General features: G+C 36.1%; 1 protein-coding gene and 1 long non-coding RNA gene across 3 annotated transcripts; one reads left to right on the forward strand and one right to left on the reverse strand.

The window, feature by feature from the left end:
• Positions 1-263: 263 nt before the first annotated feature.
• On the reverse strand, positions 264-7,572 carry LOC132638325 (probable ADP-ribosylation factor GTPase-activating protein AGD14). 2 transcript variants are annotated; one of them, XM_060355256.1, is made up of 14 exons: positions 7,333-7,572; positions 6,879-7,016; positions 5,816-5,877; positions 5,567-5,654; positions 5,405-5,466; positions 5,238-5,334; positions 4,574-4,999; positions 3,230-3,667; positions 2,675-2,821; positions 2,483-2,587; positions 2,319-2,402; positions 1,458-1,533; positions 1,224-1,269; positions 264-924 (listed from the first exon to the last, which is right to left on the reverse strand). In XM_060355256.1, exons 2-14 carry the CDS (start codon positions 6,984-6,986, stop codon positions 795-797), a joined length of 1,869 nt encoding a protein of 622 aa, XP_060211239.1. In that variant the 5' UTR covers positions 6,987-7,016; positions 7,333-7,572; the 3' UTR covers positions 264-794. The 2 variants fall into 2 exon arrangements, with proteins under 2 accessions (XP_060211239.1, XP_060211238.1); XM_060355255.1 differs by having other exon boundaries at positions 265-924; positions 1,458-1,581; positions 7,333-7,571.
• A 3,264-nt stretch (positions 7,573-10,836) lies between these two features.
• Positions 10,837-13,282, forward strand: LOC132638326 (uncharacterized). The gene is made up of 3 exons (XR_009581675.1): positions 10,837-11,050; positions 12,142-12,206; positions 13,141-13,282. It is a non-coding gene; the product is annotated as an uncharacterized LOC132638326 (long non-coding RNA).
• Positions 13,283-15,944: the final 2,662 nt, after the last annotated feature.

Raw genomic sequence — 15,944 nt, forward strand, 5'->3', positions numbered from 1 at the left:
TATCAGCAACGTCATATATGGCTCTAAGCCTCTAACGAATCATCCATTCTAGTCCCCCTCCAATATTCTCTTTTGAATTATATATATTTCCTATTATGTTCCTCATAAAATGAACTGTTATATGGTTTTGCCAAAAAATAAATACGTTAGGGTGTAAATCATAAAAAATTAAAGGATACGGTGCAAATCAAAATAAGGTGCATACATTAAGGGTGCAAAACGCAAGGAACTCGACTTTTAATTATGTAGCTCATTCCTTTAGAATAAAAAATAATGTATAGAAGCATGAGAATAAATCAAAGTAAATCAATCAGCTAATTGACCAAGTTCACCATCAGGATGAAAAATTGAAAATTAGACCAATGTACATACCTCCAGTTATACACATTTTCCCAAATTCAAATTAGTTCAGATCAAAGGCGGATGCAGTTTCAATCTTGGATTCACCTCTGGTTGATATATACAGGGGCGGATCTACAATATGTGTTACGGATTCGGCAGAACCCTATAGCTTTGACCCAACCCCGTCCACTTAGTAGTACTATAAATAATCTATTTTGAACCCAGTAAGCAAAAGGGTTGTGAGTTCTGAAGTCATAAAGTTAAAATCATGAATCCGCCTCTGGATATATACAACTGCTAGTTACACCTTTGAGTTTCATAGTACTTGCTAGCTATACACATTTAAACCAGACTGACTGAAACTAACTTCTCCTAAGATATATGTGAGTGGGATTCAAGAAACTGGAACAAGTGAAGTCTTGTATATATATGTTTGTTGTTTCTTTTTTCAACTATCCAAATGGATTTCCTCCCACAGATGAAAAACTATTCGATGTAGCTGGCACTGGATTGGACTGTTGAAGAGGATTTAGGGAAGAGAAGGTGGAATCATCCTTGCCAAAGCTAGTATTCCCTTGCGGTCTGTGATGAAAGATTGAAATCTTAATTTACATGATAAGAACTAATAGGTAATCAAACTATCAGTACAGCTGAAGTTCTAATTTATCTCATCACCTCTTTAGTTATTGATTTTTAGTTGTAATCTGATAATGATAATCAAAATTAGTCTCTTCAATTTAAGAGAAACAATTCTTCCTTGCACGTTCTATTTCGTGGTTACTCAAAGTTCAAATTGCTTGAAAAAAAGAACGTGTTGAAGCCATGTGGTCTAAGATTGCAAAGCCGAAATATTGACATAGATTCTGGAACAGAAACCTTACTTGGCAAGGGCCATGTTGTTTGGTATTTGTTGCCCTACATATACTCCTGCAAACATTTTGTCAGAAACAACAAGAAAAAGATAAGATCAAATGTCATAACAAACAGACGGTTGAAAAAAAATTCGAACTGGTATATATTGACTATATAACCAATTAACCATCTCATCTAACAATTTAAGCAGCTATAGAGAACGCACATATTTACTTAATTACATCTTGAAGAGTTGATCTTACCTCTAGGAATGGTCATCCCATAGTTAGTTGTCTGTGGAGGCATTGCCAAAGCATAAGGCAGTGGCTGAGGCTGAGGCTGTACATTTGTTGTTAGTGCTGCTTGCATAGGTAACATGGAAGGGAACTAAAAAAAGAAGAAACTTCTCTAAGTTAGAGCGTGTGAAATGAAATTAGAACGTTTACGTTCTTTTCCTTCTCCTTTTAGTTCTTCTTTTCCTAGTTTTCGTCCAGTACATATTGCACAGGGTTAATGAAAAAATTGTTTGCTAAATCATTAGGACCAACTAAATACATCCGGAGCTTAATAACCTTGGTGAGCATGTAACTGATTGAAAGATATAAAAGAATCATCTCAGAACTTCCATTCTAAGAGATTTACCTCCTCTAAACTAGATTTGTTCATTAAAAGCAACATCAAACATTTTAGACTTCTAAAGAAATTGACAAAGGTTTGGAGAATAGACATAATTCGAACAGAAAAGACAAATCCGTCTAAATATAACACCAAGTATTTTGATGAAGATATAAATTAAAGAAGTAAGAGGAAACAATGCCTCTTAACTTCAATAGTACTCGGCGACGTCTAAATCATGAATTCTGTAATTGGTGATCTCCTAAAATTTGCTTCATGTTTAGTTCATTGTATTCTTTCGTTTTCTTTTCCATGCTCTTGTTGCATAAAACAATTCACTGCTAGGAATGCAACACTCAACTTAATATGTTATGATCTACCTTTTTGTTCAAAATTGCAATTGAAATTCCCAAAGCAGTACAGAACACACTGTGATTGAACAAGAATTTTGGAATTGTGGAAATTAGTCCAGAAAGACAAATTAACATATACACCAAGACTCAACATACCTCTGGTGCTTGAACTTGAGGTCCATCTTGACCAATGTCGAATGGATTTCTTGACCTTGCTGAGTTTGGGAGAGCTGAAATTGCCTGTAAGCAGAACTTCCTTTATATTAGAACATTAACCTATTCCATGGTTCAAATTTGATAGACTTTTAAATGTGATTTACCATTGCAGTCGGATGGTATTGCATGCCATACGCCATTCCATGAGAGGCAAATTGCCAACCTGGAACGGCTGCAGCAAGTGGAGGATAGCTCATTGTGAAAAGGTCCTGCATCAAAATTATCCCCATTTAACAATTCTTGTTTTGCGACATCCGCCAAATTAAGAGATGTCTAGAAACCAGTTTGAAAGTTACCGCTGGGAGTTCTTTTCTTCCTATAGATTTTGGATCATTTCCTGGACTAGTATTTAGAGCTGTCATAGAGGCAGCCTGAGATGGTTGAAGAGATGATGGATTTGTAGGTGGTGCTTCAGCATTTCCTGTAGGTTGCAAAGTATTTTGCTGCCATTAAGCACAAAAAAACAAAGTCAGTGGCATCTCTGCCTGAGTAGATGTAGGAACAAAGAGCCTCATTTCAAATACTGAAGTTCAATATTTACAAATAATAATACAGCCAACAGCATTAGCAAATACTGAACTTCAGCACTTGAAATACTGGTGAAAATTGAAAAACTTGTTTGAGGAGTCTATTAAAATGAAATAATGGTGTTCCCTCACAAACTTCAACTTTCCCGAAGTGAGATTCATATCTAAACACAACTTCAACTGTCAAATATTTTTTTCAACTTCAACCAAATATTGTCTGAATGCCTAGTTATCCCTACTTTTTAAATGTTTCAGAATATTTTGCATCATTTGTAAAGCAATGCCAAAGCCATCTAATTATGAAACTTCACAAACTTTTCTCACCTGACCATACACGACTCCAAATGATGTGGTACTTGGTTGAACATTGGAGCCATTGATCCCCATGGACACTGCAGAATGCTGATTTTTGATTGGTAGTGCTGTGGAATCACTAGGTCCGGGCAATGTTAGGGTACTCTCTGGCAAAGCCATAGGAGGTCCGGAACTACCAGAAACTACAGGGGAAGCTCCAGCTGGTTGAGTGGCAGCTGGAATTTCGGTCGACGCAACTGGTGGAGTTGACATGTCAATAAACAAAGATTCGAGTAAATTCATACTAGAAACCTTATCTGATGAGGAAGGTGGAGCTGAGGCATTGGAGGTCTCTTTAGGTGGATCTGTTTGTTGTGCCTGTTGCTGAGGCTGCGGCTGAGGCTCAGTTTCCAAATCAATTAAGCTACCAATATTGGCAGCTGCCTTTTCCTTTTCCTTTGCCATTTTCTGCATTAAGAATTTAAAGATCAAGAATATTGATATGGACATAACAGTACATCTACAACTTCCCAGATATCCAAAACTCAAGCTGCACGAATGAAGGCATAGCAAGCAGAAATCAAGCTTAGGGAATAGTGATCTTTCCCTTAATAGATGAATAAGACTCAAATCTATCATTTTACTAGAGAAACGAGCTGCATATATAATGATGAAAAAGAAATGTCTGACAATTATTTTGGGACAAAAAAACTTGTGTGAGCAGCGGCGGATCCAGGATTTGAAGCTTATGGGTTCCCAGCTAGCAGTGTCTGTTGTTACTGGGTTCTCAGCTCAAATTTCTTATATATTTGAAGGGTTTCACATTATAAATACAAGGTTCGGCTAAAAGTTGTGGGTTCCGGCAAACCCACACCCAATGGTGTGGATCCGCCCCTGTGTGTGAGGCGACACAAAGGAAAGAGCTAGACATTTATGATTACGATTGCATAGTTATCTGAAAAAGAAATATATAAGTCGGGATGAAAATTTGCATCACTTCCTGAATAACAGTGGCTATCATCATGACACTTGAGACGTTTGCACGACTAAGCACTCAAGTTGGCTTCTTTTTTAATAGCATTCTCTCTGTCAAAATTTGATATGTTGATGCTTAACTAGACACAAAAATTTAAGAAAAAAAGAAAGAAAGACTTTGGCAAATACTGAAATTATCCTTAGAACTCGTGATCTTAAACATACCAAAATATTTTGTAACTATAAGAGCATGTCATTAAGAGTAAAACTGAGAAGTCTAAAGTTCAAGTGTTTCCAAATATAGAAAGATGTTACTTTTCTCGGAAAAGACTACAAAGCAAAGTGCCATATAAAATGGAACAGAGTGAGTAAGTAACTTGAAATGATCACAAATCTCACCTCATCATTAGCCGAGCTTTCACGAGTAACTCCGCCACTTTGTTTAGGAGACTCACCAACCTCTAGTGGTATAACTTTGTCACCCAAGATGTCTTTAATTGAATGTATTTTAGGGGAACTAGGTGAGCTGCTTGTGCGCCTGGATTCTGATTTTGAGAATATATGATATTGATATCGCTTAACATCACCAGTTCCCTCATCTCGGAACCTGTCATCAACAATTTCAAAGCGAGTTGGTAGGCTCCGCTCCCTGCTAGACCTCTTACCTTGGTTGTAATTACGGGGACTTCTTCTATCTTCAATATTGGAATATGATCTTAAGTTTATATCATCACTCCTTTTCCTTGGACTGTATGTTTCAGATGAACATCTGTCACCATTTCCGGCTCCAGGACTGTACATTTCCTTGTAGTCATCTTTTAAACTCTGCCAAAAACATAAGATCGGCTTCAACATTTCAAAGTGTTTTTAAACAATACTTATCAGTTACTTTCAATTAAATAATACAATGGGCAAGTTGCAAAAAATATACACTAGGAGTATTATTTATCGGAAATGTATATTATACGTTAATATGCAAATAGAATACGTTTACAGGCTATTATTTTGGTGAGCAGCTATTTATGCAGGATCTAGCATGAAAATATTTTTGGTGGACACTTACCGTTTTCACTACGGGAAGCTTGTCACGGCCCCTCTCACCTGTATATTTGCGGTCCACGTAAACATGCTTTATAAACTCCCGAAGTCTGTGAAGATCACTGTAATGCAAAAACAAGATAAGTATTGGACCAGATCACTGAATAAATTTTAATTTCTAGAGAGAAATACCTGGGATCTGGATATGAATTACGATATGGATCCCATGCTTTGAAGTAGATCTCCTTTGCTCTCTAAATAGTGAGAAGTGAATTAGCCTATTACCAGAGAATGATTTACAAGTAAACTTCAAAAGCGAATGACCATTTTAACTGGCAAAATGTGCATGCATACCTCATTACCCCCAGCTTCCAGAGCACTAACTTCTTCTTCACTAAATCTAGCCATTGACACAGATTTTACCCTATGTGTGAACTCGCGGCTGAAAAATCATTTCAACGAAAAATGAATCATCAAATACAACAAGGAACACAGTTTATATAACTCCACAGAAACACATGAATGAAAGATTCTGAGGAATATATAGGGGTGGGAAGAAATATGACTCGTTTAATTATGAGCAGTATCTTAAATGATACTTACTGCACTCCGCTGCAACGTGTGCAGACAAATGTCCAGAAAGTTGTGCAAATGTATTGTGGCCCCTATTAGGAAGAAATTATGCAAAAAAAAACATTAGCAAGGACTGCAAGGTATTTGTTCCTCTACTAGAGGGTGAAAGACTATGATAGTTTCTTACTAAAGATGATGCAGAATAAACAAAGATGGGCATATTTGAGATTGAGGAGCCAAGCATATAATAAGTTTTCAATCAGTTGTTAATAAGAGATTATGTTCCTCAGAAGACTCGAAAACAAAGTTTACTAAAAATCAGTTGATAATGAATCTGAGTTGAGGCTTATTGTCATTCGCTCCAATTGTAAGTACAACAATAAATATACAAATAACAGTCCTTCCATTGCAAGTTAGATGTCCACATTTCCTTTTTATATTCGTCCTGAAACGGAACTTTGCACTTGCACAAATATATTTTCTAAAACAAGTTGGGGCCAGCTATATGAATCCGAACTATTCATATCGCTCTAATTAAGCTCATTTGATCCAATACTATATAAAATAACAATAAAAATATAAAGTACTAGAAATTCTCTATATTTTCTACTGCCATATAAATATTTGACATGACTAAAGCACTTCTTGCTAAAAAATGGACCTAAAGTCGTTGTATTAACGTGAACTTAATCACAACTAACCATAGATCATTTTCTTCCATTGTGCCTCACTCTAACTTTGAACTCTGGCATTAATAATTAGACATTAGGACTAAAGAGAAAACCGCGTGCAACTTCTACTCTTCATTTTTCAATTGCAAAGTTCAATCTTCAATCAACAGTACTCCCCTACCCCGCGCCAGAAGCGGATCTAGGATGAGTTCTAAGGTTCATCAGAACTCATTACTTTCAGCTCGAACTACGTATACATATGAAAAAAAATAATTTTAAAATGTATATACACAATAAGAACACGAACCAACTGACTCTAGATTCTGGATACGCCTCTGCCTTACACCATAATAGAAAACTTTGGGCATGACGTGCCAATAATTAATGGTAAGTATAGAGAATAATTAGAAAGCGTTACGTACCAAACTGTTGCAGTTGATACATCTCCTGTTGTCTTGAAGCTTTAAAAGACCACGAATGATCTTTTCTATTCTTTCCTCTTCTTTCATTTTATTGAACATTTTATTCATCTCCAACAATTTCTACCTTTATCCAGCTACCTGTTTCATCAACAAAAACAAGCAAAAAAATCTAAGACAAAAATTATTAATTTTAATTATCTCGAAGCTATTTAGAAGTCAGTAATACAAAGGAAAAATCATTTGCATCAATATTTAAAACCAAACTTATATATCCTCCATGATTTTGCCCATTCTATACTTTTGCAACCCCAAAAGAAATACCCAACATGCTAAAAAAACAAATATCATATTGGTATTTTTGTACAAAGCATGTTATGTGCAAAAAAACAACTACTTGTTACAATGGTATTAATCAAGTCATTTTTTAAAGAGGAGCAGATTAAGAAAAAGTTACCTGATAAAATGGAGTAGATTTAATTTATGATTGAAGGAAAATTGTTGGAGATCTAGGAAAAGAGGTATAATATGAAAGCTGCTAGCCGTGTTCTCATGGTGGAGAAAATAAGTTTTCTTTTTTTCTTCCTTCATTTTTTTGGATTGAGAGGAGGGAGAGGTGAAGAGGGAATCTTGGCTGTTTTTTCGGTTGGGTGGCCGTTAACTTAAGCACCACCTGTGTACCAATTTTTTAAAGCATGGAAAATTTTCCTAATCTCTAAAAGCAAAAAGCTCATGATGTTTATACGAGAAAAGGACAAAAATGGTCCCTTAACTATGATAGTAGGTTCAAAATAGTTCCTTAACTATGCACTTAACGGTTTTAGTCCTTTAAGTTTGTTACAAGTTAACAAAAACGGTCCCTTAACTATGAGAGTAGGTTCAAAATAGTCCCTTAGCTATGCACTTAACGGTTTTGGTCCATTAAGTTTGTCATAAGTTGACAAAATGGTCCCTTAACTATGAGGGTTGGTTAAAAATAGTCCCTTAAGTATGCTTAACGGTTTGATAATGTCAGAAATGGTGTCTCGAAACACAAAGACCGACGGACTCTATCGATTAAAACTGAGGGGCTCCATCGACTAAATAAAATACACTAGACTTTAGAAATAAATTAGAAATAGCAGAAACTAAAAAAGTTGTCACTACCAAAAACAAACGAAAAAAACGATGGACGGAAACCGATGGATAAAATCGAGGGACACTATTTTTTTTTTTTAATTTTTATTGTTTTTTACGAAAATCAATGGAAGTCCATCGGTTATTTTTGAGGAAAAATGCGCGGAAACTATTTAAAAAAAAAAAAAGAACCACTACACTGGAAGTATTTAGTTTTCTCTAGTTTTCAGTAAAAACGAATCTAGTGTATTTTACTTAGCGAATGGACTCCCTCGATTTTAATCGACAGAATCCGTCGGTCTTTGTGCTCCGAGACACTATTTTTTGACATTATCAAGTCTGTAGGTTTTTCCTCAGTTTTTTCCTATAACCGACTAACGTTCGTCGGTTTTGTCCCAAGTTATTTGACCGATCTAGAGTTCTCACTAATTTTTCTCTTTTTTTCATAGTTCTCGTCAAATCTAACAAATAGAGTTCGATGAATATTTTGTCGAGACTAAAACTGTCAACTTATGGCAAACTTAAAGGACCAAAACCGTTAAGTGCATAGTTAAGGGACTATTTTGAACCTACTCTCATAGTTAAGGGACCGTTTTTGTTAACTTGTAACAAACTTAAAGGACTAAAACCGTTAAGTGCATAGTTAAGGGACTATTTTGAACCTACTATCATAGTTAAGGGACCATTTTTGTCCTTTTCTCATGTTTATACCAAATTAATAAATATAAAATATGTCTTTCATAAATATATTAGTTGTATATTATAAACCAAATTAATAAATATAAGAATTTGAAGGGGTTTGCAGGAAAACTTGAAATTTTGGGCTTAAAGAATCAAGAATGAATGGGTCCCGGTTCATAAAGTCTGTCATCGTGGGAGATGGAGCAGTGGGTAAAACTTGTCTACTCATTTCATATACCAGACGAGTATTGGATGGGCTAACGATGGCGGTGGCAGTTGTCATTGTACTGCGGAGATGGGTGGTAGTGCCGGCGAAGATGGTGAAGATAATTTGAGAGGTGTCGTGATAGTGGTAGTGAAGATGTGAGGTGGCATGCCACGTGGCGTCCACCTCACCGAAATGTCAATGCCACATGTTCACTTTGATCTAACTTTAATATTAGAGGGATATATTGTGCCCAAAGTATAACAGTAGCGGTATATTTGGACCCAAAGAATAACGAGGGGTATATTTGACCCTTTACCGATAGTATAGGGGAATATTTGACACTTTTCCGATTTTTTCATGGAAAATTTTGATAATCTCTAAAAGCAAAATTGCAGTCACTCATCGTGTTTATACCAAATTAATAAATATAAGATATGTCTTTCATATATATATTTATTATTTGTTATATTATAAACCAAAATATATTCGGACAAAAAAAACAAAAAAGTAAGACTGGAACCCCCTTCCCCCCTCCCGTGGCGACATGGAGGCGAAAAAGGGATAGAGAAGGATGGGTTTTCTCTTGTTTTTGGCATAGCGGGCTCCCAGTGAGAAGCTCGCACGGCAGGCTAGTAGCTTAGTGGTAGAGCGCACCCCTAATATTTTTTTTTTTTGTTGTGCCAGAATTGTGAGGGCTCTTTGCCATATGAATAATTTAATGTGATCACTGGCATCTAAACCTGAGATGAATATCATCCAAACACATTAGCTTAGTGTATTTCTCCTATTTGAGTCGGGGTCTGAAATCAAACTCATTCTCGGGAGGATTCGGGCGGGATCCAATAAAAATGGTCTACTTTGACAACTGATATATCAATTGATGAAACATGATAGAATATTCATATTGCCTTGGCCTCTGAAAAAATTATTGTTAAACCATCTACATATATAAATCTACATACACTAGTTGTTGGAGGTCCGTGCTAAGCTCGGCCCAAACTCAAAATATAAAATATTACATCATAACTTTTATCAAATAAATATAATTTTTCGTCTACTACATAATTAATTTAGTATATTTGCAGGTTAACCATATCTTCTTGATAAGTTTTCATAATTATTAAAGTTTGTTCGTCATATAATTAAATAATTTTAAAGGAAAAATTATTTATGAGGAAGTAAGTTTGGTAGGAACATTAATAAATACCACAAGGACGCAAGTGATTCGATATTCTGTATAATAACATGATAAAGTATGACAATTACAACTTGGGAAGATCATAAATTAGAAAATATTTTTGTATTTTTATAAATTTGTGAGTATGTAATTTTTATTTATAGATAAAAATAGATTTCTTTTGATATTTATTAATTTTTACTCATTATTTTATGTGTCAAGGCTTTACACTAGTCAAAAGTGATTTTTAACCCTAGTTTTAGATGAAAGTCAATAAATAACCTAAATTCATAAAATGAACCTCAAGAATCAAGTTAGTTCTTCATATATATGTTATGCTTAAAAAAAATGAATCCTTAGTAAATCAAACAAGACATCTTAGATATAATATGATCTTGACTGATACTGTTACGTCCCGTATTTTTATATATTAGGACAACCCGGATTTGACTATGATAATTTAAGGCCAAGACTATTCCGGGATTTGAAGTCGGGACTTTTGACCTTTAATTTTATTTTTGAGACATAAGTTATATATGAAATTGTTGGCATTGAACACTTGGGAAAAAAATTGGAACCACAATTCATAAATTTGGAATTTAAAATCTTGCACCAAAAAAAAAAGAGGCCTTGAGGCCGTGGGGTCCTTGGAATGGTCCCACACATTGTTGTGGCCAATTTTAATTGGTCCAACACATGTGTGGGCCATAAGCAAATAGAGATATTTTGTGGGATTAAAAGATGACTTTCAAGTCATCTTTCTACCATTCTACACTTAGTAAAATAAAGCCACAAGATGAAGAGCTTCTCCAAGAAGCTCACGGCTAAGCTCCATGGAAAACCAAATCCAATTCAAGCCTTCCAAAAAATAATTCCTTGGTGTAAACCCACTATATTAAGGTCCCTAAGTAACGTGGAAGCATCGTTGGAGCGATCAAGTCATTCATTTAAGAGATTGCAAACCCTAACCCATTGTGGGATTGAAGAAGAAAGGTAAGTTTTGCTCTTGTTTATGTGTTGTGAACGTTTAATTCATATTGTAGCATGTTAATATGGGTGAAAATCATGAAATATAGTATGTTGGAAGTGGGGTGTGTGATGGGTGTGTTAGCCGTGTAATGTGGGTGTGATTGTGTAAATGGGTGTTATGATTGAATTGATGAATTAATTGGTTGTAGCCTATTTGATTGTTGTAGAGTGGAGAAAAGAATAAAAATCATCGAAATATATATATGTGTAATGATAGATGAACATGGGTCATGCTATATGCCAAAGAACACACTAATGCCGCTTAGCGTTTGAATGGTTGTTGTGATGACTTCTATGTTGGAAATTAGAGTTTAATGTCCCAAAATTGATATGGTAAATGGGCGGACTGATTTGGAGAATTTTGTGCACCTAATGCAATCTTATTTATGAGAACCATCAACATATGTATATGTGTAGTGTGGACGAATGCGGGTTATATAATATGCCGAAGATCGCGTTAATATCGCTTAGTGTTTTAGTTGTCGTCGTTATGAATTCTAGTTGGAAATAAGTGTTTAATGACTTAAGAAAGATGTTGAGATTGTGTGGGCTGATTTGAGGCTCATTGTGCGTTTGATGTAATTCGTATATTTGTGAAAATGACATCGTTATATTGTGGATTGTTGATACAAATCATGGAATGAAATTGAGGAATGTGCTATAAGGGCTGTGTTTCGGCCAATTTGGAGCAAAATGTTGGGTCGTTGGAAATATTATGTGAATTGTTTAGAATGCCCTTGAATATTGTTGGAAGGGATTCGGGTTGATAATTTAATGTATGAACTATATTGTGGCTTGAATGTAAGCCGTTGAAAAGAATATTAGAAATGTTGTAAAAGAGATTTATTAATGTAATATTGCCTTTCGGATTGATTGTCGACGTTGCTAGGTTGGTTATTGTGGTTGTTGTTGTTGATTTTGAGCGAGTTAAATTCTCGGGATGGCCTATTTACAGGGGAAATGCTGCCGAATTTTCTGTAGAATTTAATGATTAGTTGGAATGAATGGCTTAAGTGCTCTTAGCTAATGTTTGGTATTCGTTGGCGTAATTGTAGACCTTGGGGAGCCCGAGGCGTAGATTGGGATTTACTTAGATTGGCTATCTTGGAGTGCGTTCGAGGTATGTAAAGCAACCTCCTTTCTTTTGGCATGCCTTAGCTTAAATAGGCTAGATTAAAGCCTTAAGGAAAATCCTATGATTTGAAATCCGAGCATGATATGATATAAATATATTCCTTGGCACTCCTATATATGATTTGATAAAAGTATGAACCTTTACGTCTTTGAAATAATCGCTTTCTGAACTTCGTATAGAAAGGTTTCACTTTAAGGATTTTCGAAATTCTTGAATGTCATTTCTTGCACATAAATGCTCGGATTACCTCAATACTTTTGTAGGAGCCTATATGGCATATGATATGTATGTTTTCTATAGGCGGGCCCGACTCGGGTAAATACCCATCCGTGGGTCCCGCGACTTTCCTTTATGAAATTCGAAAACTTTTGAAAGAATTTGTTAAGACTACTATTTCGATTTTCAAAAATGATCATTTTACTTATGTTTGAACTTATGATAATGATTTTATGCATATGACTGCTCACGACTCTATTCGTGCATTCTGTTATTCCCTTCGCCGAGTCCCGGGCCGGTTCTGTTGTCGTGCGCATTTTGATATACTCCGGAGTTATGCTGTGTTTATGGTTCACCGAGCTACTCGCAAAAGAGGGTCGGGTTCCACTTATATTTGGTGTTATGCTGTGTATGGCGTTATGTGGTGATGTGATATGTGACGGGGATACGGAGATTTGAAATCTTTCTGGTGTTATGCTGTGTTATGGCGCCATCGACGGGCGGGCGACCATATTCCTCTGTACCCTATGCATGACTTACATAATTGAAACTAAACATTTTGATATGATTGGATTTGCACTTATGTTCGGCACTTCTGTTTCGTTTATGTCTCAGGTTTGTTTTCTGTATATTCTGCTTTGCATACTCAGTACATATTTCGTACTGACCCCCTTTCTTCGGGGGCTGCGTTTCATGCCCGCAGGTACAGACGCACAGTTCGGTGATCCCCCAGTTTAGGATAACCTCTCCTGCTGTTTGGAGTGCTCTTCTCATTTCAGAGCATACACTTTTGGTATATATATTTTGTTCGCTATGTATGCATATGTTTGTTCAGGGGTACGGCGGGGTCCTATCCCGCCATATGTTCCGTTTGGTCTGTTTAGAGGTCTGTAGACGTAATTGTGGGTGTGTGCCTACTTCTGTACAGATGTGTGTATATGTCTCTATTCGTTATGGCAGCCTTGTCGGCGTGCATTTGTATATGTGTTTTGGGCCGTTACGCCATTTGATAGCCTGGTCGGCTTTTGTTGCATTTGACAGCCTTGTCGGCTTTTGATATATTTGACAGCCTTGTCGGCTTCTGACACATTGATAGCCTTGCTGGCTTTTTGATATATGTAAATGTATATGTTGCGCTGAAATGTGTTTGATACAGTTTGGCATAGTTTGAGACGGCATACAACAGTTATAGCCATATATGCTATTTGTATGTGATTCGATATAGATAAGTACGTCAGGGTGCCCAACTAGGGCACCAGTCACGGCCCACGGGGTTGGGTCGTGACAGAAGTGGTATCAGAGCGGTTTGTCTTTGGGATGTCTACAGGCCGTGTCTAGTAGAGTCTTGTTTATCGGTATGTTGTGCACCACATCGATAAACAGGAGGCTACAGGACATTTAGGATATTACCTTTCTTTGAATCTTAGATCGTGCGATAGAGCCAGCCGTAGGAAATGAATCTCTTTTTACTAACCTTTAATTTCAGCTGGAGGACGGTATCGACGTAAGAAAATGACCGATAATATTGGAAGCTATATCGTACACAGATAGGAAATGGTACGAAAGATGTATGTCGGGGAAGCTATTTGAAGTATGATGGAAATATAAAGTTGAAGATTGAAAAGAAAATAAACAGGAAAATGTCACCGGTGCCGTTAAGTTAGGCATGTGAGGTAAATCTCGACATTTTCATACTTTTTATTGAAATTGTTAGCCCTGTGTGGCTATGATACGATGTGATATGATGATATATATACGTATATGTGTTGGCCCTGTGAGGCATGGTTGGTATTTCCTGTGTACAGGTTTTGGAATAGTAAGAAATACAGAGGAACCTCTGCCCAAATTTTTCCAGAAATATAAAGAGGGGAAATGAGATATAAGTTCTTAACATGTTTTGAAAGTCGATACCGACAGGGTAAATTCATTATGTGGGATTAAAGTTTAAGGGATACCTCCGTGTCATTCGTAAGAAGTATCATTCTTGTTTGGAAAATTTTATTTCGAGAAAGCTTATGAGAGTAGCAAATTCGTAATTTATGTAAACGGACCAGAATATGTTCCAACCACATGTTGCTTCAAAAAAGCTTATGTTGAAGGGCAAAAATGTCCAACGATTAAATTTCGATTCGTTTGGAGAATACTAAATGTACAACCGGCAGTTGGATTTAAATGGTTCGCTTACGACTTAAAAGATATATATATATGTATAAATATGGAGGTAATTATGTGGATTAAGTACTAAAGGATTTCGCGATGTTCGTCGGATTCTAGTGTTCTTTTTGCTGGTGGTTGGAGAATGCCTTACAGTAATATTTTATCAGTCTTCATCGACTAATTTGAGATGGAATTTGTGGAATGAAAACTTAAATTTGTGGGCTGCTTAAAATTATATATGTATATGCATGAGGAGAAAAATATTGAGAATTTACAGGGGGCGACACGGTGACTATATAGTCAAGAAAAGTAAAAGAATTCTCTCTAGATCGGGGTGGGACCCGCTACGAGAACGTTTTGAAGATACGTAAGACCCCGATTTGCCTTAAATTATGTGATAAAGGTTGTGCGGGGAAATTGATGCGATTATACCGGCCTTAACGCGTCTAAAATCATTAAAGTTGTAAGGTTAAGTGTGTCAGGGCCAGAGCAATTCTGGGATGGGTGACCCCCTGGGAAATGTACAAAAAAAAAATTCGCAAATATGGATATAAGAGACAAACAGAAAATTTGGAGTAACCTAAAATGAAATTAGGGTACGTGGAACGATTAGAAACTTTATAAAGGTCGCGTGGGCTGAGACGGATTAGATTAGTCAAAAAGGGAGAAAGTGCAACGCAACTCTAGAATTAGAATGAGTTTGAACAGATGATTGAAGACGCTTTGTAAAAGAAATGCTAGTGATATATATATATATATATATGCATGCATAGGACCCCCCATTTATGATTTTGCCGACCGATTGGTGAACCCTAATAGCCAGCGTTGCAATGTATAGGAGGCATTAACAGAATAGAATTTATGAGACAAAGTGAAAGGTATGGTACAGATGTTACGAGATGAACTGATATTCATTTTGCTACCGGTTGAGATTGGAAGATTCTAATACGACGATGTTTGGAAAGAAAAGAGAATATTTGAGTGGAAGGAAAGGAGATCAAAATGTTAGAAAGAGTTAACCGTAAGAAACGTAATGAAGCAAAGCTTCTAAAAGAGTCGACGGGCAAAGCACAAAATTAATTGCGAAAACGAACTGGAATGTAATAATGCAGGGCAAAAGGAAAACCTATGTCATGGAATGATGAATCATGCGAATATTAAGTAATTCGACTATCGAGAAAACAGAACGACAGATAAGGAACGGGTGTGAAGGAAGGATATAATTATTAAATGATAAATTGCTATATTAATTAAATTATTTGAGTGCCAGCTACTGGATAAGATTTTGTACTATATGATTGAGAGTTTCATCCCTTCGTGATTTTGTTAAGATCTCGTACGAAGATAATC

This window comes from Lycium barbarum, chromosome 4 (genome assembly GCF_019175385.1).
Source record: "Lycium barbarum isolate Lr01 chromosome 4, ASM1917538v2, whole genome shotgun sequence".
NCBI lineage: Eukaryota > Viridiplantae > Streptophyta > Magnoliopsida > Solanales > Solanaceae > Lycium > Lycium barbarum.

Bases quoted from the DNA above. Each gene is read 5' to 3' on its own strand.
- LOC132638325 (XM_060355255.1), bottom strand. From the start codon at position 6,986: ATGAATAAAATGTTCAATAAAATGAAAGAAGAGGAAAGAATAGAAAAG. The intron at 5,655-5,815 runs GTAAGTATCATT...ATGATTTTTCAG, and splicing joins ACACGTTGCAGCGGAGTGCA to CCGCGAGTTCACACATAGGG. The intron at 2,403-2,482 runs GTAAATCACATT...TTCTGCTTACAG, and splicing joins AATACCATCCGACTGCAATG to GCAATTTCAGCTCTCCCAAA.